This window comes from Xiphophorus couchianus, chromosome 19 (genome assembly GCF_001444195.1).
Source record: "Xiphophorus couchianus chromosome 19, X_couchianus-1.0, whole genome shotgun sequence".
Taxonomy (NCBI): Eukaryota; Metazoa; Chordata; class Actinopteri; order Cyprinodontiformes; family Poeciliidae; genus Xiphophorus; species Xiphophorus couchianus.
In genome coordinates this window covers 1,164,893-1,189,731 of record NC_040246.1, presented here as the reverse complement: position 1 = coordinate 1,189,731, position 24,839 = coordinate 1,164,893, and the positions used below count along the sequence as shown (strand labels likewise).

The following is a 24,839-nucleotide window of genomic DNA, read 5'->3' as shown; positions in this document are numbered from 1 at the left end:
CATCTGTGGAAGCTGACAATAGGCGTCTCCTATCTTGTTGGGGTGGCAACCCCAGCCTCAAAACAAGCATCCACAAAATAAATCAGCAAAACATGCAACACAACAAGCCCAAATGAATCCAAAATAAATAAATAAAAAGCAGAACCTGGACTTCCAGGGATCCCCAACACTCGGTCCTCCGCCCTTGTCACCAGACCTGGACAACGTCTTTCATCCACGAGCCACCAAGGCTGGGTGGCAGGCTCCACAATCAAATGCGCTTTACAACCCCACTTGTGTGCTCCTAGTCCAGCTGCTCCACCGATCGGCTTGTCTCCGACTGCCTCTGCCCTTTCCTTCATTATCCTGCCCATTCTTGATCACCTGCTTTTTTTTTTATTTCCCCATCTTGGCTTTCATGCCGCTGCAGTTGATAGAAAACACTTGGGCTGACACTAGGCCTCTCCAATCTTGTCGGGGTGGCAACCCTGGCCTCAAAACCAATATCCACAAAATAAATCAGCAAAACATTCAACACAACCCCAAATGAATCCCAAAAAACAAAAACTTAATCTTGCTGCTTGTTTTCATTCTGCTGTTTTTACTGGAAGAAATCCAGAACAAAATCTTCTCATTGTTTTAAGCCCAGCTTAATAAATTGACTCCGAAACATTATGTAACTTTAAGATATTGTGTCCACAGTTCTTCTGGTCTCACTGATGGGATTTTTGCAATGTTTGTATCTTACACAACTTTGATGTTTTTTGCTCACTGAGAAGAAACAGAACATTTCTTCAGCGTTTCATGTTTCCCTGCTGTTCCAAAAAAAAAAAAAAAAATGGAGAAAAGAAGGAATTCGCCCCCCCCCCCTCCACTTCTCTCTTGCACAACAGCCTCCTAATTTATGTTTCCTTTCTTTCGGGAGGAAGGCTTTAAAAGAGCCGTTTCTGGTTTTGGGGGTTAGTTACAACAGCACCATGGTGTCGGATAAACAACCAGCTGTTGGGGTTGCTCTTTTTCTATTTGCCCTCATTTCCCATGGTGAGTTTAAAGACTTTTTACAGATGTACGTCTGCGTGATTGCCGTGTTTTGAATCATTTTAAAAGCTGTGAAATATCCCATCAGGTGAGGGTATAATCGGTGGCAGAGAGGCAGCGCCACACTCTCGACCCTACATGGCCTCCATCCAGGTACCAGAGGGCAACACGCTGAAGCATGAATGTGGGGGATTTGTGGTTGCAGATCAGTGGGTGATGACTGCAGTACACTGTATGCCGAACGGGTGAGGGAACTTTCTTCTAACCACCAAACAGGCAGGGAAGACGTTGTGTTATTTTATTATGTGTTTTTGTTTTCTTCTTGTGGAGGAATTTGCTCTGCGATTTTGAGCAACTATAATTTGTTTGAATAGTTGCTTATTTTCTTTTTCAATATCTTTGTCCTTGTACAGTGCAAATGGAAGGAAGGTGGTGCTGGGCGTCCACTCGCTGAGTGAAGCTGAAGATACAAAGCAAACCTTTGACATCATGGAGCTACACAACCATCCCGACTTCAGCATAGAAAATTATGATAATGACATTGCTCTAATCAAGGTAAGCCTAACATTTTTGTGTCAGTTTTGTTTGATACAGATTGGAATTGATCCATTATTTTACATTCATCAGGTCAAATACAGAAACGTTTATTTTTTATATATTATTAGAAGCATTAAAACTAAGAACTCCCATTTATTTTTTTGGTCAATAATAACATCAACCAACAGCATTTTTTGATGCGTTTCTGTGAGTTCAATACATGTGATGATGTATTGAGGGCCATTGTAGATGGCAATAAAAAAAAGTAGGAGTAAATTTCGGATTTTTCTTTGGCAGATTAATCTAATACATTTTCTTGAAAAACTCTGAGCTTCAAAAGTTGAACATTTTAGATTTCTTGAAGTGGCCAATTTTCAACTTTGGAAATCAGATTTTTTTCCTAGAAAATTTCTGAGATTAATCTCAAAATCTTTGTTTTTTTTCTGGCAAATTTTCAACTTTTGAAACTCAGAAATGTAAGTTTTCGTCTAGAAAATCTTTTGAGTTTAAACTCAAAATTTATGAGCTTTTTGGCAATAATTTTCCTCCTTTTATTTCTGTCTAGAATGGCCCTAATATGCCGTTCTAAATTTATGCTTTGACATACACGTACAGTGATTCCATAAATCCTTACATTCCAGTTGTACTCGGACCAGCTAGTAACCAAGTAAATCTCTGTGTTGTAATATTACAACATAATTTAAGCGTTTAAAATAATTTTAAACAACCATTACGAATGCGTTTTTTATTTATTTTATTTCTGGCTTTCTACTCATTCTTAGATTGAACTCTATTGTTCCATCTTGGAACGATATTGCGTAGATTTGCTTTGGGCGATCGTTACAATGTCTAGAGCACGCTGACGTACGTCATTTTTTGTGCAACACTTGTCCAAAATGTAAATAAATTTAACATTAAAACAAAAAAAACACAATTTGAAAACATAATTTAATCTCACCATGTCAAATAAAAACACATAAACGTTTTGTGATATTTTCGCAGTTGGACCGACCATTCAACGCCTCTGATGCCGTCAGGGCCGTTGAACTGCTGCGAGCGGGAGGCACAAACCCCGACACGGGCGCGGCGGTGGAGACGGCTGGCTGGGGGTCGCTGGACAACCTGGGGTCAAGGCCGGACAAACTCAAAGAGGTGGTGATCGAAGTGATCAACCGGGTTAAATGCAGACGCACCGACTACTTCGGCAGAAAGTTCACCAACAACATGATATGTGCCCACAAAGTCTGCCGAGAGGACTGTGTTCATGGAATGGAAGACAGCTGTGATGTAAGTTGTAGCTTTTACCCCCCCATGCTTAAATCAAAACATAAACATTTAAGATTTCTTCAGTAACATTTTAACAACCCCATAATCTCCCAAAATAAAAAATAAAAAATACATTGAGCGACTCTTATCTGCTTAATTTCCATTCCTTTAGGGTGACTCTGGTGGTCCTCTGCTTTACAACGGCGTCGCCGTTGGCATCACCTCCAATGGAGGGAAAAAGTGCGGTCAAATTAAAAAGCCCGGAGTTTACACCATCATCTCCCACTTCACCGAGTGGATAGACAACACCATGGGCACTCAGCCGGCTGCAGCTCCACAGGAAGCAAGTTAGAGTTCACACAAAGCAACAGTGTTGGACCACGAGGTTATGACTTCTGACTCTAGCACTGTGAACATACTGCAAACATGTATAATCTCATTAATTTCACCCGTGTATCTCACCTTTTTTTTTTTTTTTTAAACAAAGAATAAAGTTTTGTCACCGTTTCATGTTTGTTCCAAACATATGCATGTCCATTCAGCTTTCTTTCGCATACAGATGAAAACAGAGGTGAAATTTTAAATAACGTTCAAATCGCTCTGCTGGTAACATGATGCTTTGAGGACGGACTTCTATTTTTTAAGGATGAATCACTTCTTTGGGTAGAACAAAGTAAAAGAAAACCTGTCAGGGACAGCAAGAGACTTCAGACTGGCATGCCCTAGTCAAAGTTGATAGACACCAAAAAAAAAAAAATCTAAAATCTTTTCTTTACAGTGCAAAATATTAAAAACCTCAAAGAATATGAATTTGATTTTTTTTTGCAAAGTACTGCGTGTTAAACCCAGTGAAGAGAAGAAACACATAAAATGAGTCGATGAACATGAAAGATTCCCTAAGCCACAGAAATAGAGTATCGTGAGTTTGCAGTTATGGAGGAAAACACCAAAACATTTACATTCAGAATGATACGTTTTTATTGCTTTCTGTACAGTGGATTAAGAAAAAAAAAGATCAAAAAGGCAATAAAAAGTCATACCATATAACTCTTTTTTTTTTCTGCAGATGTTTTTGAGGAATGCCTCTTAGGCAAGAATTATATTTCTTAAGCAACCCAGATATCAACAACACAATCTCAGAGACTTGAGAGAAAGCAGAAAAAAAAAAAAAACCTTCCAAGTAAAGCAGACATAAATGAGGAGCAGATGTACTTTGTCATTCCCTCCCTTCTTGGCTGTGTAGACATGCACACCAATAATGTGAGTTCTGTTACTTAGACAAACCAAACAAACCACCACCATTACATGTTTCCACTTTTCTTCTGTCATTACAGGTAGCTTACATTAAAAAAAAAAAAAAAAACTATTTAAAGTTGATTTTGGTGACCTTTCCTCACTTAGAGATTCCTTTCTTTATGATGTAAAGCACTTTGAACTGCCTTGTTGCTGAAATGTGCTGTACAAATAAACTCAATTAATTGACATGTGTTCTCCAGCCACACAGCGCCATTTTATAGCACGATCAAGTAACTGTTACCTTCAGTTGTTATAAAAATGATGTATGCTAACTAACACGTTCACGTGTGATTTTATCTGTGTTTCTTAAACAATGGAAACACCATTAATTACATTTTTGTTTGTTTTTTCAATTTTAGCAGAACATTGACGAGTTTTTTGCACATTTGTATTGGAATTGCAGCTAGTGATAGAGATGGGGTGTTTAACTGAAGCAGAGCAGCAATGTAGGCGGTGAGATCACTTTTTCACAGCGTCAAAAGTGTAAGGAAATACATATGATGAACATGATATCGATAAATACTGCCAGAACAGCAGTGTTAATATTGATATCAGCTCAAACTTTCAAATGACTGCATCCCTCGTAACTCCTCTTCTGTAGCTTGGAAAATGTACCTGTAACAATAATAGCTCACTTTGTAGCTCCAAAGTGACAACACTGGCACGGCTTTCTTTAGACGGGCTCTTTATGGAATGCCGTGAAAACTACAGAGATAAGAGACAAAGCTTTAGACATGGATGCATTTCCAAACAGACAGGTGACACGTGCTTTGACAAAAAGCTTACCTCGTGGCCGCCTGCCACTTCGGAGGTCTTTAACCGATTGATTCGTCGTTGTTCACTCTAAACCAAAAATATGAAGTAATTAAAACACCATAACCATATTCTATCTTTTAGAAATAAACATACATTTTTTCAAGAAATAAACTATCTTATTGACACTTACACACTTTTTAAGTCAACCTGGACAAAATATACACAGAAATCTAAAATTATGTTCAATGTCATTACAAAAATTAAAAGCAGCAGCAAAAGTTAATATCCCAACTTTCCAATTATTTTGGAAATGAAATAATCTGAGTTTATTTTAGCTATGTTTCATCATGTTTACAACATTTTTTTGTTTTTAGAAACATATAGGAAACTGAGGGATGACTCTTACCATCAGGCGGTTTTGCCTGCAGTTGCAGCATGGAGCTGTGGCTCATCACTGCCTCCTAAATATTCTCACTGTCCGTTTCATGTTGGGGTTTTTTTCCCTCTGCCTCCTTCCTTCTTTCCTCTGCATGTCTTATCTTCAGGTCCTCCATTTCCTTGGTTCTTCTCTCCTCCTCTTTTCTCACCTTCTCCATAAAAACCTGTTCTTTCTCCTCCGCCTCTTGCGCCTTCTGCTTTAGCGTGTTCATGGCCGAGTCCTCCACACACCGTCTCTTTGATTTCTCAAAGAGAAGACTTTCCCGTCTTCCACAGAGAGAATGACCAGGAATCTCAAAGCCTCTGCTCCGAAGTGCGACTGCAGGATCTCAACCATCCTTCTCTCCTTTTTCGTGTAATAGCCGCCTTGGATCAACAGTAAGAAAGCGCGATTCCACCTTCGCAAGACTTGAAGCAGCCATCAATGGTCTGACCAATGGCCTCATCTGGCATGTCTTCTTTGAAATCCTTATAGTTCAAGCTGATCGAAAGCGAATCCATCGCCAAAGTCACAGACTTGTTTGGATCCTGGAGAGCTAAAGGTAGACTGGAAACATTTATCTCCCGAGCTGTTCTGGAGCAAAGATTTCAAGGACTCCCATTCCTCCACCACGCCATTGACTGCCATGGCATGTTTTGTGTTGGTTAACCCGTCTGTCGAACAAAGCACTTGTCAGCTAGTGGAAGTGCCTACACCAAGTAGCCACATTTTAAGAAGGCTAAATTACGCGTTTTGTTTCTAAATTAAATTAGAAATCAGAGAATATAAACTCACCTTGAGACATGTCTTTTGCAGATGAGTGCTGATACTGGATACCCTTACTCTGTTGCAAGCAGTCTTCCTGATTCCACCTGCTCGTAAGGAAGTGCATACCAAGCATTCGAGTTCCACAGTGTGGCTCTTCCTCGTGCCTGTGAACACAAAAGAACTCCCATTTTAGCCCACGGCAAGTCTTTCTACTTGTTACATTGCCTTGCAAAGGTATTCATACTTCTTGAACCTTTTGACTTAAAAAGAGACACATAAAGATGGTTATAAAGTCAGTCTTCTGTCACCTGAAGAACATTTCCAGGATTGGAGGAGTTATGTCCTAGCAAGATCTAGAGAAACTCATCCATGCGTTTATCCTTAGGCATAATGTTTTCTGCAACAGTGCCCACACAGGTCTGCCTAAAAACATCAATCTGCAGTTGATCCAGAACGCTGCTGCTCGCGTTCTCACTAAAACCAGGAAGATAGGGCACATCACCCCAGTTGGCTCCCTGTAGCTCAGAGAATACACTTTAAAATGCTTTTGTTAGTTTATGAATCGCTGAACGGCTTAGCACCAAAAAATGTCAAAGATCTGCTGCTGTTGTATCAACCTTCCAGACCTCTCAGGTCTTCTGGTTTTGGTTCTGCTCTGCATCCCCAGAACCAAAACCAAAAGTAGAGAAGCATTCAGCTTCTCTGTGCCACAAATATGGAACACATCTGCCAGAAAACTACAAAACAGCCAAAACCCCGAGTTCCTTTAAATCAAGGCTAAAACCCCACCTTCTTAGAGTTGCCTCTGATTAGTAATAAGTCATATTTGATGTGCATTTATTTGAATATTTTGATGATGGCGTATGACAAAATGTGGTGTTTACTTGTTTCATAATTGATGGCTTCATAATGATGTCTTAATTATATAAAGCACTTTGAACTGTCTCCTCTCTAAAAAGTGTTATACAAATAAACTTAACTTGATAACATTCGAGGGAATTTATTGGGATTTTCTGCACTAGACGTGTGAAAGGAGAAAATCGAGCAAAGGCAGTTTTTTGCCTTCTAAATTCCCACAGGCCTTTACAAAACATAGGCTAAATCTGATAGCAGACATAACCTGCTATGTCTGCATAACACGAGAACTTTTGTTTCTTTGCCAATGAATGATATCAGCAATTGTTGCACATTACTGTGGGATTGCACCATCATCCGTAGCTGATGCCTGCAGCTGGCAAAAGGGCCCCTTAAAGGGACATACCACGAAATAAAATCGGGGACATTTATTTTTAGGTTAATCAACAATGCTTCTTTGGAATTAAAATTTAGGATTAATTTGTAACCATTGGTAAAGTAATTATCAAAGTGTGAATATTAATAATACTAATTAGATGTTTGAACATTAAACGCCGAGAAATATCAACCCGTTTTCCTCCGTCTACACCCCCGTGTTTCCAACGGTTCGCTCCGTTGCTATGCCATCTTGTGTCGACTTTCTCCAGGGTGATGGAGAGAAATATGTATTAAGTCGGCCTGGAAACGTTCAAACCCAACAGTGTTCGCTTGACTTTTTTTGTGCTCTGTGACAAGGCACAGCTATGGCCGGTATACGCAGAGTAAACGGGAAATTGTCTGGAGTTAACCCCGCTGTCAGGTACAGTTTATATCGAAGTTGTGTTGACGGGGGAAAAAAAAAAGCCTCGCTACAGCTGTCAAGCTAGTCAGGCTAACATTAGCTCCAACCGCTGTCCGTTGGAACTCGATTAGCATCGATGTTAATTACTGTAGACGGTTATGTGCGTATAAAATGCTTGGCTAGCATTCTCTACACCCAGTGATGCTTTAAACGTACAAGTGAAGGCACGTAACAGTAACAAAAGAATGTCTACTTATTTATATAGTGATAACAATGTATTTTAAGTAAATGTAGAATTGTAAATATTAAGTATTAATCCAAAACGACACTGAGAACAGAGTCCTGTAAAACAAAAATAGTCATAACCCTGAAACCTTTTTTAAATGTATTTTATTAGGATTTTATGTGATAGACCAATGCAATATAGATAATATTTCTGAATTGGAAGGGGAATAATATATATGGTTCAGACTTTTACAAATACAAATCTGGAAAGTGCGGTGTGCATTTGTATCCAGCTTCCCTGTGTCAATGCTTTGTAGAACCATCTTAAGTAAAGTTCATTAATTTCTATCACATGCTGATGGCTACAGGTGGAAAGGATCTCCTGTAGCCATCTGTATTACAGTGGACCTGAAGAAGCTTCTGACTGAAGACGAGCTGTTCGCCTAATAGCCGTGGTTGTCGGCAATTTCTGCATAATTAATAGCTATTGTATTCTTCTGTTTGTCAGTTGCTCTCGCCTGCGTCAGGTTCAAGCCCTGCTCTGTGAAGGAGGCTCCGTCACCCCGGATGGCATTTTGTGCTCTCTCGGTATGTTAACATATATACTTTGTTTACATTCTGGTCCAAGGTTATATTGGCTCTATGTCTGATTTTGCAAAAAAAAAGAAAAAAACGCTAACAAATTGTAACATTGTTTTGACAAAAACAGGAATAGACAGTAGATATAATGAGGGATGCACAGAGCTGGCAAAATACCTTTTCTATGGGCTGTATGAACGGAACCAGCCAAACCTGGAGCATGTCTTTGATGACGTTCCTGAGGAAATGCTGGACGGTGAGTTTTTTTTTCTCTCCTTTCCCCCAGTCTTGTTGTTCCGCCTGTTGTAGATTTGAATCTGCCTTTAACTCATCCGTCGTCTTGACTCGTCAGATGTGATCCTATTGATAAAGGCAGAGTGCGTCCATCTCTACTGCAACCCGCTGAACTACAGTTACCTGTTGCCTTATGTGTCACACTGGAGGAACCTGCAGCTCTACTGCATGACAGAGGCTGAGGTAAGAACTCTTTTGTTCCTCAACATGTCTGGCATTTGTGAAAGTTTTCTACTTCCTGCATCCTTAACCTGGACACAGCTGAACGTTAATAGGAGCTTTAAGACTTCCTCACAATTCTTCAAACGTTTATGAGTATGAATAATAGTCCGTAGAAGTAGGTATAAATGAACCCTAACAAATAAAGTGAGCTCATATCAAAAATTCTGGAGGAATTTATAGAAAGATAAGCATGTCAGAGAACCATTCTTTAAGTGGGCAGTATTATGTAAAATAGACTTTGTTGAGTTTTACATTGTTATAATGTTATTCCCTTATCAAAAACATACCTGGAGTGTTGCCTTGATTCTTTCATGTATATTTGAGAAATTCTTTAATCCCCGTGGCAACCATTTAGCTGTGCAAAACGCCAAGGTGGACCTAGCTCGAGACGCAGCTCCTCGTCAGAGCTGCAGGTTTTGCCTCCCTTCTACACGACTCCCCCACTCAGTTCCTTCTACGTAATGCAAACATATGCATGAAATAGTGATCTGTATAATCACTATTTCACTACTGATTGTTGCACATGCCAGCCAATGTGAAATATCTGCACATATAGGTACATAGTCTTATGTTTTGCGCTGTTTATATCATCCCTAGCATAAATGGGAACGTTGCTAGTGCAGTATGGTATCTTTGGGTGACTACTGTCCATAAGAAAAGTGTGTTTTCGTTTTTCTGGCCTTTTTGTTTTGTTGAAAAAATGGCAAAACGTTTAGCAGTTAAAGACTGCCGTGAAAATACATGAGCCATGTATGCCTCTTCCTGAAGCTGAAGCAACAACCCCATTTACTTTCAGTTTTTATTCTGGTTTTAACAGGATGGGATAAATATTTATTTCCCACTAGAATGGAAAGTGCCAGACAGACTGACAGGAATTTTAAAAAGAATCATGCACACAAAGGAAAAACAAAACAACCCTCCAGCCCCCGCAAGATTCAAATCCAAACAAATTATCATAAATATTTATTGGAATAAAAAAAAGTCCGATCTTAAAGCTGTCCAAACAGGAATAGACTGGCAAGTTTGCATGGAGCCACATGAACTAAAAAGAGCAATGCTATCATCCTGTGCTCTTAATTGCCCTCGCTAACGGTTATGTAATCCAGTAAATTTGTTTACAATTGCTTCATTCTTATTATAATAAACGACAAAGAAAAATGTTCACAGTCAGCCTGTTTGTGTTGGATTTGTCATCATAAAACAGAGTTTTTTAAGAGCATGCTGTAAATGTTCACATCTGGAACATCCTAGTCTGTTTGTTTACCTAAGCATGCATTGGAACAAACGAACAATTTAAAGGTAATATTGAAATCAGAAGCAATAAAGACACAACAAAAATGTATTTTTCTCTAACGACCCGCAAAACATTCAACTCAACTCACATAATTCCCAAAATTACGACAAATTGACACAACATACAGTAGCAGCCTGGGTCAGTCAGGCAGTCAGCTGCTTACTCTGAAGTATTAGACTCTTTCCATAGCTGTAATATTTTTCTTGCTCTCTTTTTTTTTTAAACCAATGTGCTTTAAACTAGTGTCAAAACATATTCTTAGATCAGAAATACATAAACGTGTAGCGTTTCATCTTTCAGTGACCAATGGCTGAACTGGGTGCTGAATAATATCAAACCTAGAGGAGGCAGAACGAAGCTTCCTCACAGTCAGACCCTGAGAAGGACATGAACTTTAGTCAGTGGGAGTTTTACTCCAAAACAGCTGGTATCTAATCCATTCTGTGTCCCTCTAAATAAATGTGCTGTAACTCTCCCACCTCCCCCCGACAGTATGAAGACGAAGAAGCAGCGGAAGAATTCAAAATCTCCAGCTTTGTCACGATGGTGCAGGACTGCCAGCGCATTGGAGTTGCATACAGCTCCCAGGGTACGCAGCTTCGCATATTAATCCCCGCGGTTATCAATGACATACATGCTTAAAGATATAACATGATCGCAGCCCAAAGTGCCAAATTTGTATGTACTTTATGTAGCGCATAATTTCAAAGGTGGGGAAAATGTATTATATATCATGATATGGATTATTTTATGTCACAGTGATGATGTATATCACAATTATATAAACCGCAATTAAGTTTTCAGTTATTCTTTTACAAATCTGATAAAGCAAAAATAAAATATCACTGCTTACGTTTTCCAACTTTCTTTTGGAATGATTTTGAACCAAACTGTCAGAAATTAGAAAAAATATATTTTAATGCAGCAATATACGTAGTTGTATTAAATGACAACAGATTAAGGAGCAGTACAGTAGCCTTCTGATTTTTTTTTTTCAACATTACTGAAATATACTCAATTTTTAACATTGTACAAGTGCACTATTGTTTCAAGTTTTTTGAGCAGAAAAACATATTTTTGCAACTTGCTACCAGGCATAACATGTCTTGGGTCAAGGACAAAGATAAAAGTAATTTTCATTTAATTTAATTTCCCTTTGGGATCAATAAAGTGTTTCTGAATTGAACTGAAATCTGGGAAAGTGTCCTCAACTGCATACACGTATAATGCGAGAAGGCGGCGTGTGATGCGTTTATGGCTGGGAAGTTTTGTTTTGATGATGTAATGGGTCAGCAGTTTGGTTCCATGTGATTACAAAAGAAGTACAACTAACTCTACATTAACAGTTGTTTTTTATTTTTATTTTAGGGCACATCCAGAAGTTTGATATGTTCATGGTGGAAAAGTGGCCCCTGATTCAAGCGTTTGCCCTTGAAGGGATAGGCGGTGGGAGCTTTTTTACCATCAAATACAAGGTGCGCTCATATCAAAGTCAGAATCCTTATAGTTTCCAACAAAAAAAAAAAAGATGCAGAAAATGGGATGTTTTGTAGCTTATTCCACGTTTTATGTAATTATAGATTGTGGATATGAGTGAGAAGCTATGGCAGGTTTACACCAGACTCGACCCAGTGTCCCTGGATAATCTCTTAACAGAGGTAAAATGATGCAGCTTCTAAACAAGGCATTCTTTAACTCTACCTAAGAAAAATATAAATCACAACCCAGCTACAGAAAATATCAAAACTTGTTCATTTTTGATATTTCAGTTTAGCAATCATTGTTTTTTTAATGGCGTATCAAATGTCACCTTAACGATGTAAAGAAGAGAAGAATATTAGTTTAGTTTTATGCAGTGAGATTAACACCTTGCATGTTGGATTTAAGGACCTGGGAATCTTTGAGAAGCAGTGGAGCAACTTCTTCTCCCGCATCGACCTGGAGAGTCATCTCTCCATCTTGGATCTGTCTGAGGCACAGGCAGGAGAGGTGTGTTAACGACCACTTCATGCTGCAAAATCAGTCTTCAAATAACAGTAAACTTCCTTTTAGCCTTTCATTAGTGAGTATAAGTTAGAAATATTGGTTTGCAGTTGAGAAAAAATTGAAATGGACTGAAAACACTTTTTCCCTTGTTGTACTATCTATGAGGTCACACTATATTTTTAAAGAGAAAATTTGGAACACAACTATGGTTCAATCCGCTTCTTTCACTTCTGATACCGATATCTAAGGTTTAGTATCAGCTGATACGATACAGAAAAACAGTGCTGATTTGATTTAAAATGTTTTTTTTTAAACAGACATAAATGTACTGAATTATAAATTTACAAATTTACTTGGTCAAACAGGTAAAAAATAAACTGCAACAAATCTTCTTTCATATGGTTCAGAAAGTTCAATTATGAATTATATTATGAATGTACTGTAAAATAAATAATAAGGCTTGACGTTACTCAGAGCACAATGCATAGAATTGGACTGAATAGATCTGCCCTTATGGATCAGGCACGTTGTCACGATGCCCGATATAGAATTTCTTTTTTTCAATATCGGGACCAAAACAGATATTAATATCGGATCGGTGCATCTCTAAACAGACCCAGCCACAGATGTTGTAGCTTTAGTATTGTTCCTTAACAATAATTTAGGTTCAATTCTCTCTAAATTCTAACTCCATATACTTGTATGACATAAAATGCATTCTCATCCATTCTCAGGCTTTCCGTACTTTCTACTGTCACGGGCTGATTTCAAACAACATCTCAGATAAAAGGTATCTTTGTAACATTTTCTAAATACTAAATGTTTTGTGATTTTAAAAAATAAAAATACCGTCGATTGATCATTTTGTCTGCGTTTCAGTAAAAGTCGGCAGCCCTTCGTGCTGTTTGGAAAGCACTCCACCTCTGAGGACCTGGAGAACATTTCCTTCAACTTTCCCTCAGAGAGTCATCAGGTCCGCAACACGGGGCCTCAGGGTTCTGCTGCCAGACACATGGTGAGAGGCAGCAACACTCTTCCCACCAATAACCACACTAGTCTGCCATCTGTCCAAGTCATGTTTAAGACTGCGGCGCCATCTGCTGATGTAATGTGGAACAACAAGCGATGTTGCACACTTCTGAATTTTCCCCAAATGAGCTCATTCTGTTTCCGTTTGTGTCTCTCAGATTCTACAGTGTGTGGCCCCCAAGGGCCCTTTGTCCTGTTCACGAACATATTTCTTTGGGACTACTCATACCCCGTATCTTGGTGAGATTAATTGAATGAAATAAACAAATCTCTTGCGATCGTATTGTATCGATGACATTTTGGAATCTGTTATTTTTTTTGCCAAAAGTGATTTTTTTTTGCTATATCCAGGTGATGCAAAATCACTTTTTCAAATTTTTTTTGTAAAAACTTGATCGGTCGGATAAAAACCCAAATATGGTGAAAAGTGAATTCAGTGCGAGCTTAAGAAACCAGTTAAACGTGGCGTATTATGAGAGCAGTAGTAATTATTTTTTAGCATTTCCGGTGTTTTTATTCATGAACCTGTATTTCTCTCACAGGGATTCAGATGCCAGAGCAAAAGAAAACCGAAGTCTTGTAAGTGTTTTCATCTTTCATGCTCAGTTTCTCTCGTTAGATCTTCCTGCTGTCTTCTGTTGAATATTTCAGAATGTAAAAAAGTTGAGTTTTGTTCCGTTTCTTGTCTTGTTCTCAGAGTAGCATCACAGATTTACTCTGCTGTGGTTCAAGGAGTCTTCTCTGGAATAAAATGCTACTCCAGTACTTCCAGTTTTACCGAGGTTAGTAGCAATTGCCCTGGTTTCCCACCGTTTGCTATAAGACTAGCTGATTTCTCATCAGGAAATCCGTTGTAGGCTAAAGATGATGCGGTGAACTCGTTTCTTCTGGCGTTGGACTCGATGGATTTAGGCCACTATCGCACTCATCTCAGGTAGAAATACACTAACATGGCTGCTGCAGAGGGACAAATACAAGCCTCCATGCTAAAATCTTTTCCGTGTGTTTTCTCTGTAGGTCAAAATGTGAATTCAGCATTCAAGCCACAAATAATCGAGGAGTGTAGGTTTTATCTCTTTTACTCGTCATGTCCAGATATTTAGATTCTATTTTTTTTTCTATCAATTGATTGTTTTTACAATAACCTGTTTAGGAATATATACCATAGAATTTAAAAAGCTCCTCTTCTTCAATTTTCAGTGTAATTCCTCTGACTGACGAAGGCAGCCGTTACCTAGTCAAAACGGTAAGTTAGAGAATCACCTTTTTCTTGGGCTTTCAGCAAAACAGCTTGTCTGTTAGGGGTGTGCCAAATAAAATCAATTCACATAAGAATTTAGATTCTCATTTACTAAGATTTGGAAATGACTTAAAATTTCCAAAAATAGATTAAATGAAAAATAAAACAAATCCGCGGTCATTTCGCTTCCGTTTCGTAACTATGCCACGGCAGCCGGTACTGGAACATATGTGGGCTCGGTTGGTACCACAATAAACAGGAAACTACAAAAATGAATGAGATTCAAGCAGCCTGGTCTTTGTCGATGGTAAACATTTGGAAAGCCCGGGATGACTAAGTGTGACATGAGCTTCACCGAGTGGAAAGTTAACGAAGTGAAGATTGAGCACTTTGTGAACAGCGTAAATTAATTTATCCAATGCAATAATGAATTATGTACTTTAAAAAAAAAAAGAAATCTTCACTAAATAAGTACAACAATTGTCAAATGGCTAAAAACGTCTGAATGTAAATTTGTCTACGGAGGAAGCTGTCAGCACAAAGGTGTGTCGCTCTACATGACACTTCGTGAAAACAAAATGAAGGACTCAGGGAGGGAGTGATTCCATCAAAACATTTTTTATTTTATTCACCAATTAGTGCATACAAAACAAACATTACAAAACAGAGGTATGGCCTATAAGATAAGAGGACGAACAACATCACAAAAATCTAAAATATAAATATATGATAAACAATCAGTCAAAAAAGGAGGTACACATTAAATTTGCTACATTTAAGACAAAGACAAAACACAACGCATAACCAAGCATCCAGAAAAGATTCTTTTTTTTTCTTTTAATCTTGACAGTTATTTTCTGACTTGTATTATTATTTTCCTTTTCCCCAATATTCCTGTTTTGATCAATTTTCGATCACATACATATTTTGGGTAGAAGTGGGAAAGAGCAGGAGAGAAAACAATAGCAAGAAAAAAAAAACATGCCCGAATAAATAAGTAAATAAGTAAATCATTTAAGGATAACTACAGAATACGGATTCATGTTTAAAACTTAATCAAACTTGAAGACACTTTACTGTGTTTATATAATTCTGCCTCCCAAAGCAAACTGGAGCAGATTCTGCTGATCCTATTCACAACTATCGATCGGAGCAGAAACGATAGTGAATATAATTGTGACCCCAAAAATCATGTTGTGATTTTTTACCTGTATTCTCCGCCACTGAGTTTGTTACTAATTGTGTTTTGTTAAAGGCTTCCCTGATCGTCAGAGACATCCCAGACCTGCAGGAGAACAGGGGAGAGTTTGGCACCGTGCTCTACTCTGAATCTTTTCTGGAGTCCAGCATCAACATTCAGCAGAGAGGTACAATATTAGATTAGATTACACTAGATTAGATTCTGTCTTATTAGAATAGATTACTGATTGAATCCACAAAGTAAATTAGATTTATAAAATAAGCAATATGAATCCAGAGGCCCAGAGTTGGCAGAAAAAGACGAAAGTCTCGGTGGAACAGCAGAGACTAGTCTAAAAATAGCTCCGTTTCCTGCATCAAGCGTTGGGTTTGTCAGTCATCTTTTGCTTTCTTCTCTCTTGCTTTGCTGATTATGCTTCTGTAGGTGGCACTGTGTCCTCAGACAGCTGCTACGCCATCCTGACTGCAAATGTTCCCCGCTACGCCTGCTGGCTGGTGTGTGTGTTTTGATGAAAATACATCCTTTTATAATCTTTAAAAAAAAAAAAAATTGGCATCGACTTGTTTTTCCCTTGTGTGTTAATATATTTAAAAAATGGCTTTTTATTGTTTTATTGTGTTGGGGTTTTTTTTAGATGGAATCTGACGTCAAGCAGTCAGAACAAGCCCTGCATCTCGCTATGGTAACTAGACTACTTTCTTAGGATACTTCTGTTTCCCCCCCCCCCCGCCTGTCTTTACTATGTGAACCAATGTACAGCAGATAAAAAACAAACCAACAAAAAAACGCTTCGTTCTGTTTCGCAAACAGAAAGAGGGTGGCAGTTATCTGGGAGCTTCTCTGACTGAAGCAGATGCTGCTTATGTGTTCTCCGGTGGCCAGCTCTGCTCACCTGAGGAAGGTGAACCTCTTAAGGAAGAATTTCTTTCTTTTTGTCTTATATTTCTGTCCAGTTACTTTTAAACAGTTAAGCTAAATGTCTGTTATATTTGTAATTGCAGGTAAAATCAGGTTTTTCTCTGAGGGACTCCTGTTCTTCCACTCTCAATTTGGGTGCATCACTCTCTCGAAGGATCACATTCGTAAAATCATCTTTTATCTCCCGGTATGCATTTTTATTATTGACCTCTATGTTGCATTTCAATTTGTTACCTGATTACTTATCCCTTGAACGGTTTGGGAATTGTTATATTTGTTGATAAACTAGAGATGTTCCGCTTAATTTTTTCGCTTCCGATACTGATACAGTTTAGTATCGGCCGATGCATAAAAATGATGATAAATTGAGTTAAAAAGTTCCTTTTTGTTAAAACACATACATAATTTTACGGAATTACAAATTCATTTGTTAACTCTGCACCAGTACAGCACACTTAAATACAGCAGCAGCTTCACAAGATTGGTCAAACATGTAAAAACGACAGTAATTTGTTCAGTCAGTGTAATTAGAAGTAAAACAGCCAATAGAAAATAAATAGTAAAGAAACTGAAACTGGCAAAAACAGTAGGTTGACTATATTGGAAAACTGAAACAAACCTTTCAAATGGTTAAAACAGGGCAATTATGAATTCTAAGTATAATGTAAATCAGATATCAAGACTGATCGGTGCATCTAGTTATAACTCTATTATCCAGAGAAAGATTTCACCAATTGGAATGACAAACAGAACAATGCAAAAGAAAACAAAGAACAAGAAATAAAAATGCATCAACTCCCACAAGGTATTAAATAATAATAAAGTGTATCTATTAAAAGAAAGTGGATTTTCAAGGTTGGTTTTATCAATCTTGATCACAAAAAATGAACAAAGTTTGACATAGTCTACCCAACTTTGCCACTATAAACAAAATTATTTGGTCTTGTAACTGAGAATTTTTTTTATGTTATGCATGTTAGATGTTATATCCATCCAGTCATCCAGGCTTGGTTTTGTCCAACCCTTGGAATGTTTACAATTTGCGTATTATTTAGTTTTATGTGGCAGCCCAAGACAAATAGTGCCAAATTGTAAAGTGGAAGAAAACAAAATACACAATTCTAATCATATTTACTTGCAAAGGAAAGAAAAAAGGCAATTTGTTTTTATCTCTTGTCATAAAAAAGTTCTCCAAAAAACACAGAATTTTGTGGCTGAGATCTGGCAAAAGTATTAAACTTCAAAGGAGACTTTTCTTTCTTTATAAGGCAATGTATGTTTATATACATTTTTTAAAAGTTCGCTGTTTATTATTGACTTAAAGCTTATTGATTTCAATGATGGAGGCACAAAAAAGTTGCTGTGAGAAAAGCAGTAGCACACTTCTAAGTTTCTTCTGTTTTTCCTGTTTTGTCACATTTAAAGGTGTCATATCATGAAGCATTTGCTCTACAAGGGAGCAAGTACTTCATCACAAATTTGTATTCTCTGTTACATTAAATGTGTGTGTTGTCTTTTTCACCAGGACTCCTGCAGTGTGGGCTCTCTGTTTGTAGAGTACGAGAGCAGCCTGTTCCCACACCTTCCGTTCCCTCTGCACAGCTCTGATCAGTGTCTGCTCTTTGCTCTTCAGCCTAGATCTAAGAGCTACAAGGCCTTCTTTGCCAAGGTGAGACATCAAGTCGAGAACCTCTAAAGCCGTTTGCCGGCCCTGGAGAAGTTGGGACGTGGTTCATTTTTAATGTAAAACTTCAAATGTGCAACCTCTAAAGGAGACCGGAATGATCAAAGACAGGAATATCACTTCAGAGCTGTTATCTGAGATAGAACTGAAATGATTAATCGTGATTAATCAATCATTGAAGTAATCGCCAACTCATTGAGTAATTGATTTATCGTTAACTGGAGTATACAAACTCAAAAAAAAAAAGGCCAATTGCTGAATGAACAGCACAGTCAGAGCTGACATGAAGCCAAAATTGGACAAAAAACTATACATTTTGCATTTCAGATATGTTTTACAAATCAACAAATTAAGCACCTTTTGCTATCCAATAATTATTCGGTAATCCAAATTTAACGTCCAGATTAGCTCTATGATATATTGATATTAAGTCATGCAGAAAGGACTGAGCTTTTTAAATGTTGTCAGGATCGTCTGTTTTTTTAAACTCCAAATTAAACTAAAGGGATGCTGCATTATTCCATTTTGGGCAATAAAATGTTTATTTTCTTATTTGAAAAATAAATTGTGCTGTCTTCTACTGTGTGTACAATAGTCATCAAAAAAGGCTTAATTGAAAAATCTGCAATGTGCCACTTTTTTCATCTGATTAATCATCAAAATAACCGATAACTAAGATAATCGGTCATTGTAGCCCTAATCTGAGATTTGTCAGCATATACTCTGCAGTTATGTTCGTTGGGATAGTTTTCAATAACAGAGAAAGCGAATCACTTGATACCCAAACTTTTAGATATACGTTTGTTACTGACTGGGTTTACTTAAAAAAATTGTTTCATTTCAACAACCATATTGCTATAGCAACACACATTAACCAAGAATAAAAACTGAACTTTGTACATCGCAGTGTGATAAAAGTCCATTTTGGTGCTCCACAATTAAGTCTGATCACCATGATGTTACTATAATCAGTTAGTAATTTACTTTGTAAATCTACATTTGTAGCTTTTAGCTTAGTCCACTAACAGGAAAATGTTTGGAACTTTTTCCTCGTATGCTTATTCAAAACATAGACACAAATCGATTTCAATAAACCTTTTGCCCTCTTGTAGGTTTTGCCAGTGTGGAAAGATCCAGAAGCTGGATTTGGCTTGCAGCTGTTGGACCAAGAACAGCTGTCCTTGAACCAAAGAAACATGTATGAAGGTTTTTCTTTTCCAGTTATAACCAATATAAAAATGTAATTGTTTAAAAATAGCTTTAAAATAAAAATGGATGTCTATATTGCAATGTAGCATTTAAATTTTTGTTTTTTTTCCAGGCACACCAGAGTCCAGAAGCTACATGACAGCCAGGAGCCGCCCGTTGCTAAGCGCAGAGACAACCTCAAGACTTCACACTCCAAGCTGCCAGAGCAGGAAATGTTAGTACTCACAGATTGCCAAACTGCATTAGAGTGGCTCTGACATGGACGCTGCAAGTAATAAAACCTGATGCTAGGATCGCTCAGCTATGAATAAGTTTTCTTTAAATAGCGTTAAAGCCTAGTTTATTTCTTTTGACAGAGCTGACCGTGTGCATTAAGAAGGTTATTATTTACTCCAGGTCATGTATTAAATGTGTAGCTTAATCAAGAAGGCGAGCATATTGAAAGGAGTTTTTCAGCAGGTTTTGCTTATTATGGGTTTTTCTTGAACTATTTCACATTTTGTCACATTACAGCCACAATGTTCAGTGTAATTGGCTGAATTTTTATGTAAGAGGCCTGAAGAAGTGAAGTAGGAAAAGTCTTTGTGGTTTTCAAGTTTTTTATAACAGTAAAAATCTTAAAAGTCTGACTGGATTGTATTAACGTACTGAACGCTTGTAGACACGTACACATCTTGCAACTAAACGTTTTTCCAATTTTTTTGCTGAATAGCTCAAATTCAGATTAAATTAAAGGGTCACTATTATGTAAAATAAACTTCTTTTAGCTTTACATCATGTCATAATCTTACCCTCTCATCAGAAACAAAGTTGGGAGTGTTGCCTTTATTGGGATTGTGCAAAATGACTGGTGGGACGTAACTCCACCTTCAAGGACAAAGCTCCTCCTTCAGACTAGCAAACAGCAATTAGCAAACACCTAATGCAAATGCACATCTGCTGAGGTCATTATACAAGCTACTTCTCAGTGAAACGCTGATAAAAACGTTAAGCCTTGTTGAGATGACTAAAGGCGGAGTTTCAGAAAGAGCAGGAGTTTCATAAAGAGACAGAGGCCCAATTTTAAGATGTTCAATTACAAAATCAAATTTCTTTTAAGTTATATTTGATATGCCTAACATTTTTACAACAATTGGATGTAACGGACTTACTTGATTGTGTCATCAAATCATACTATGTAGCTGGAAAACTCCCTTACTTTTCACACATTCTCAGGTTAAATTCGAACACATGAATATCTTTTGTTCTTAAACGGGCTTATTGCTACAAGTTTATGCAGCTTTTCTTCGAGCACCTTCTCCATTCATGCAATTTAAAAACTACCTTTGTATCATTTTACCTTTCACCTCACATTTACGCTCTACTTTCTGCTAGTATGTCAAATAAAATTCCCCCACCAAAAAAAAATCTGAATTACTTTTCAAGTGAATTTCTCTCTTGCCTGGCATTTCTCACCCAAAATGAGTCCCCCATGTTTGGCAGTGAGAAGTTAACCACCCTCCTTTGCAAAACTGAGCTCTAAATGATCTTCCGAGTTGGCAGTAATGAAAAAGCTTTATCACCCCCATGTCCGCGTTCATATCTAAAAGCTGGATCAGGTCTATATCTTGCTGCAGAACTTGCTTGAGCAAAATTGATCAAAAAATAAAAGCGTCGGCGTTAAAAATGCACGAAAGCGGCACTGGCCCTCGGCTTATCCGCTTACTCTGATGCGGATTGTGTGTGTGTGTTTGACCTCTGCCAGGTTTCTTCAGCACTTTGCTTTGAGCAGCATCGGCCAGGAGCCCATTCTGTACGACCACCTGGAGGCGCTGTTCCCCTCTGCAGAGCTCACTAAACAAGCCCATGAGAAGGGAGACAAGGTGAGAGAATTTCATCTTTTTTTAAGAAAAAATATTGACGAGAAAACCTTTTTTTTTTTAATTTCCTCTCTTACTTTCTGTTTGTAATGATTATAAAGCTAACCCAATTAAAATATCTTTTTAAATACACTTTAAGGTTATGATTAACATCATCACCGGACTGCCAGGAAGCCATAAGAACATCCTTTCTTACTTCTTAGTGGACCAAACCAAAGAAGATGGAATGTAAGCAATTTTTATTTTTATTTTATTTTATTTATTTCTTCAGAAATAAATGGCCACAACAGATCTGACATTTCCAACCAAAACAAACAGGACAAAACAAACGTCTCTGTTCATTACACACACAGGTGGGTGGTGTATGAACCCGACAGCTTCTCAACCTCACACTTCCAGCAGTATTTGTCGAGCTTCCTAGAGAGCCGAAGAGGACGAGGCAAGCCTCGCCTGTTGCTGCTCACACCCGGGTAGGAAAGGGAAAAAATAAATAAATAAATTATCTGAGCGGGAGTAAACGTCAAGGAAAAAAACGACTCCTATCATTTCATTTTCTGTTACAGAATGGGGTGCAGTATGTTATTGTGGAGAGATTTTGGAATTAATTGAATCGATTGATTTCATTTTCCCCTCATTCAGATACACTGACGTTCTGGATGTGGTCCAGGCTGTGCTGTTCCACCCAGATGCGGCCGTCCGGGCTCGTTTCGCCGTCGGTGCCGTCACAGCCTGTGTGAACCCGCTGGCGTCTTGTATGGAACACTGGTGAGGTTTCAGGAGCTCGGCTTTGCTGCCGGTGGCGGCCGCACTTCCTCTAATACGATCATGGTGGAACTCGGTTTTCATTTAGCACTTTTTATTTTATTGTTTTTGCAAAATTTGTTATTACGAAAGTACCTCAAAATATTATGATAAAACTCAGAGTGCACCGATTTATCGCCCAGCCAATTTATCAGCTCTGATTTCCTTAGTTTTGTGAGATTTATAATCAACCAACGAAGCCGATCTTATTCCCCGATCTTATCTACCTCAGCAAAGGTCTAAAAATCTGCCTCTGTCCTCTTCTGCTCTGCCATGAGAGAGACTTGACTGATAGACGGGCCCACCAGGTCATGTCTGCACGTTTGCCGTTAACAATAGTGACCCCACTGTTGCCAACTCAATGACTTCCTTGCTATGTTCAGCGACATTTCAGAAAAAATAACTGAGAATCGGTAAATTCAGGCTTCTTAAGGATCAGTAGTCGGCAATCGGCCAGAAAACTGCAATCGGTGCACCTCTAAATATAACGTTAAGTCCATAGCGGTCCACCGCTGTTTCCCCTCCCCTCCTAAAGAAAAGCATCCCCACAACACGATGCCGAATGCTTTTCTTTCAGTAATGGCTTTTTTTTTTTCAATTCAATTTTCAATTTTTTTCAATTCAAAGAACTGGTCTTACTTCAGTTAAAGGTAAAGAGTGCTGAACACAAATGCAATTTTTATTTGTAGAAAATCTGTTGGATTTTTTTTTTTTTTACAAATAATTCCAACAGAATTCATTCCAGCAACGTAAAATACGTGCTATTTTTCGTCGGCCTGTCACGTTGAATGTTGAATAAATTGACCATTGAGGGCGTAACGTCACTACGGAGCCCTCTAGGGGACATGGGGAATTTTTTTTCTTTTGCGTTCCCTCGCAATACTTTTGCGTTCCCTCGCAATACTGTACTGGTCAGTTATGCAGCATAATTGAATACTGCAAGCCTTTCTTACGGTGGGCGCCGTATTTTCTGCTTTAATATAAGGTTATGTGAGGTTTTTCCATGAATGTTAGAATCTTTTTGTGAAATATCTGAAGTTTTATATCTTTCTTTAGGATAGAAAGGCACCACAAACCTACGATATAAACAGAAACTTTCCGTAAGTAGGAAAGAAATAAAAATACATCCTAATTTGGACTATTTCTGAGTTATTATCGCGGGTAATAAATCATCTGACAGTTTTGATTGTGTCTCTGTTGTGTTCTAGTCTGAATGGTTTAAAGAGCTGCTTTCAGTGCCGCTCCATCTTCGCCTTAACAGACATAAACATGCAGGAAAAAATCGATTTTCAATCAGTGTTTTGCACCAAACGGTTTTTACTATTAACAAGTTTTTATTATTAAAAACACGACAAACTAATGATGGTAAAGGGCCGCACTGGGTTAACTCTGGGAATCTCATCTGTCTGTGTATCAATCAACTCCAAACCTTTTCTTTGTTCTGTCACAATTATCGATTTATTCCATTTTGATGATCAGGCTCCAAACTTTGCAAGGACTGACCGCCCCGCTCACCTGCTTTCTAAAACACACAAAGCCGGTATCCTTCCCATTCATACCTGGTGACGTCACGCCCACATCGACACACCTAAGTGTCAAAGCTTCCTGCTCCTGTCATATCAATAATTACTTATTTCATTCATATGGCTCTTAAAGAGACTCAGTGAAAACTTGTTTATTATTATTAACTGTTTGGTGCAAAACACTGATTGAAAATCGATTTATTTTTTCCTGCATGTTTATGTCTGTTAAGGCGAAGATGGAGCGGCACTGAAAGCAGCTCTTTAAACCATTCAGACTAGAACACAACAGAGACACAATTAAAACTGTCAGATGATTTATTACCCGCGATAATAACTCAGAAATAGTCCAAATTAGGATGTATTTTTATTTCTTTCCTACTTACGGAAGGTTTCTGTTTATATCGTAGGTTTGTGGTGCCTTTCTATCCTAAAGAAAGATATAAAACTTCAGATATTTCACAAAAAGATTCTGACATTCATGGAAAAACCTCACATAACCTTATATTAAAGCATAAAGTACGGCGCCCACCGTAAGAAAGGCTTGCAGTATTCAATTATGCTGCATAACTGACCAGTACAGTATTGCGAGGGAACGCAAAAGAAAAAAAATTCCCCATGTCCCCTAGAGGGCTCCGTATGTCACGGATTCAGAAACATTTCAAAGTGTGTGCATACTTTGGGAAGTCGCTGTTGTTTGTTTTCTCGTTGAGCTGAAGTGAATGTTCATTATTTGTTCTTTCAAGTAAGACGTGCAGATTAAAAATAGGACTGTATGCTGGTAAATTTGTGAGATCACAGGATGTTTCCAGAACAGGGTTACATGACACTTTCAGCTATTAAAACTAAAGGCTGAGCTTTTTTTTCTTTTTATCAGAGAGGATCATCCCTGCATTTAATCTCACTCTGCTATTGTCGCTGGCTTTAGATGCAGCTTATAGTGCTACTCGTTGCTGTACTCAATATGACATTGCACTCTGATTATTAGGGTGCTTTTGACTGCAAGGCCAAGATGAGCTGGCCACTATATTTATCATAAAGATTAGATTAGATTTTTTATTTGTTTTTTTTTTTTATGTCCTTT

General features: G+C 38.0%; 2 protein-coding genes and 1 long non-coding RNA gene across 3 annotated transcripts in view; 2 read left to right on the top strand and 1 right to left on the bottom strand.

Moving 5' to 3' along the window:
• Positions 1-863: 863 nt before the first annotated feature.
• cfd (complement factor D (adipsin)) lies at positions 864-3,345 on the top strand. Its single transcript, XM_028001626.1, has 5 exons — positions 864-1,020; positions 1,106-1,262; positions 1,431-1,572; positions 2,557-2,841; positions 2,993-3,345. Exons 1-5 carry the CDS (start codon positions 957-959, stop codon positions 3,170-3,172), a joined length of 828 nt encoding a protein of 275 aa, XP_027857427.1. The 5' UTR covers positions 864-956; the 3' UTR covers positions 3,173-3,345.
• Positions 3,300-6,573, bottom strand: LOC114134819 (uncharacterized). The gene is made up of 2 exons (XR_003593476.1): positions 5,279-6,573; positions 3,300-4,959 (listed from the first exon to the last, which is right to left on the bottom strand). It is a non-coding gene; the product is annotated as an uncharacterized LOC114134819 (long non-coding RNA).
• Positions 6,574-7,540: 967 nt separating this feature from the next.
• dnaaf9 (dynein axonemal assembly factor 9) overlaps positions 7,541-24,839 on the top strand; it is a 31,063-nt gene continuing 13,764 nt past the window's right edge. Inside the window, exons 1-28 of the mRNA XM_028001594.1 lie at positions 7,541-7,712; positions 8,428-8,507; positions 8,629-8,754; positions 8,851-8,975; positions 10,801-10,897; positions 11,677-11,783; positions 11,889-11,966; positions 12,196-12,297; positions 13,029-13,084; positions 13,174-13,309; positions 13,482-13,563; positions 13,866-13,902; positions 14,021-14,105; positions 14,181-14,257; positions 14,341-14,385; positions 14,524-14,569; positions 15,819-15,930; positions 16,188-16,258; positions 16,399-16,446; positions 16,575-16,665; positions 16,766-16,869; positions 18,208-18,351; positions 19,479-19,564; positions 19,688-19,789; positions 21,320-21,437; positions 21,574-21,662; positions 21,788-21,904; positions 22,074-22,199. Coding sequence (XP_027857395.1) covers positions 7,657-7,712; positions 8,428-8,507; positions 8,629-8,754; positions 8,851-8,975; positions 10,801-10,897; positions 11,677-11,783; positions 11,889-11,966; positions 12,196-12,297; positions 13,029-13,084; positions 13,174-13,309; positions 13,482-13,563; positions 13,866-13,902; positions 14,021-14,105; positions 14,181-14,257; positions 14,341-14,385; positions 14,524-14,569; positions 15,819-15,930; positions 16,188-16,258; positions 16,399-16,446; positions 16,575-16,665; positions 16,766-16,869; positions 18,208-18,351; positions 19,479-19,564; positions 19,688-19,789; positions 21,320-21,437; positions 21,574-21,662; positions 21,788-21,904; positions 22,074-22,199 — 2,543 coding nt within the window. The 5' untranslated portion in view covers positions 7,541-7,656. The remainder of the gene's footprint in view (positions 7,713-8,427; positions 8,508-8,628; positions 8,755-8,850; positions 8,976-10,800; positions 10,898-11,676; positions 11,784-11,888; positions 11,967-12,195; positions 12,298-13,028; positions 13,085-13,173; positions 13,310-13,481; positions 13,564-13,865; positions 13,903-14,020; positions 14,106-14,180; positions 14,258-14,340; positions 14,386-14,523; positions 14,570-15,818; positions 15,931-16,187; positions 16,259-16,398; positions 16,447-16,574; positions 16,666-16,765; positions 16,870-18,207; positions 18,352-19,478; positions 19,565-19,687; positions 19,790-21,319; positions 21,438-21,573; positions 21,663-21,787; positions 21,905-22,073; positions 22,200-24,839) is intronic.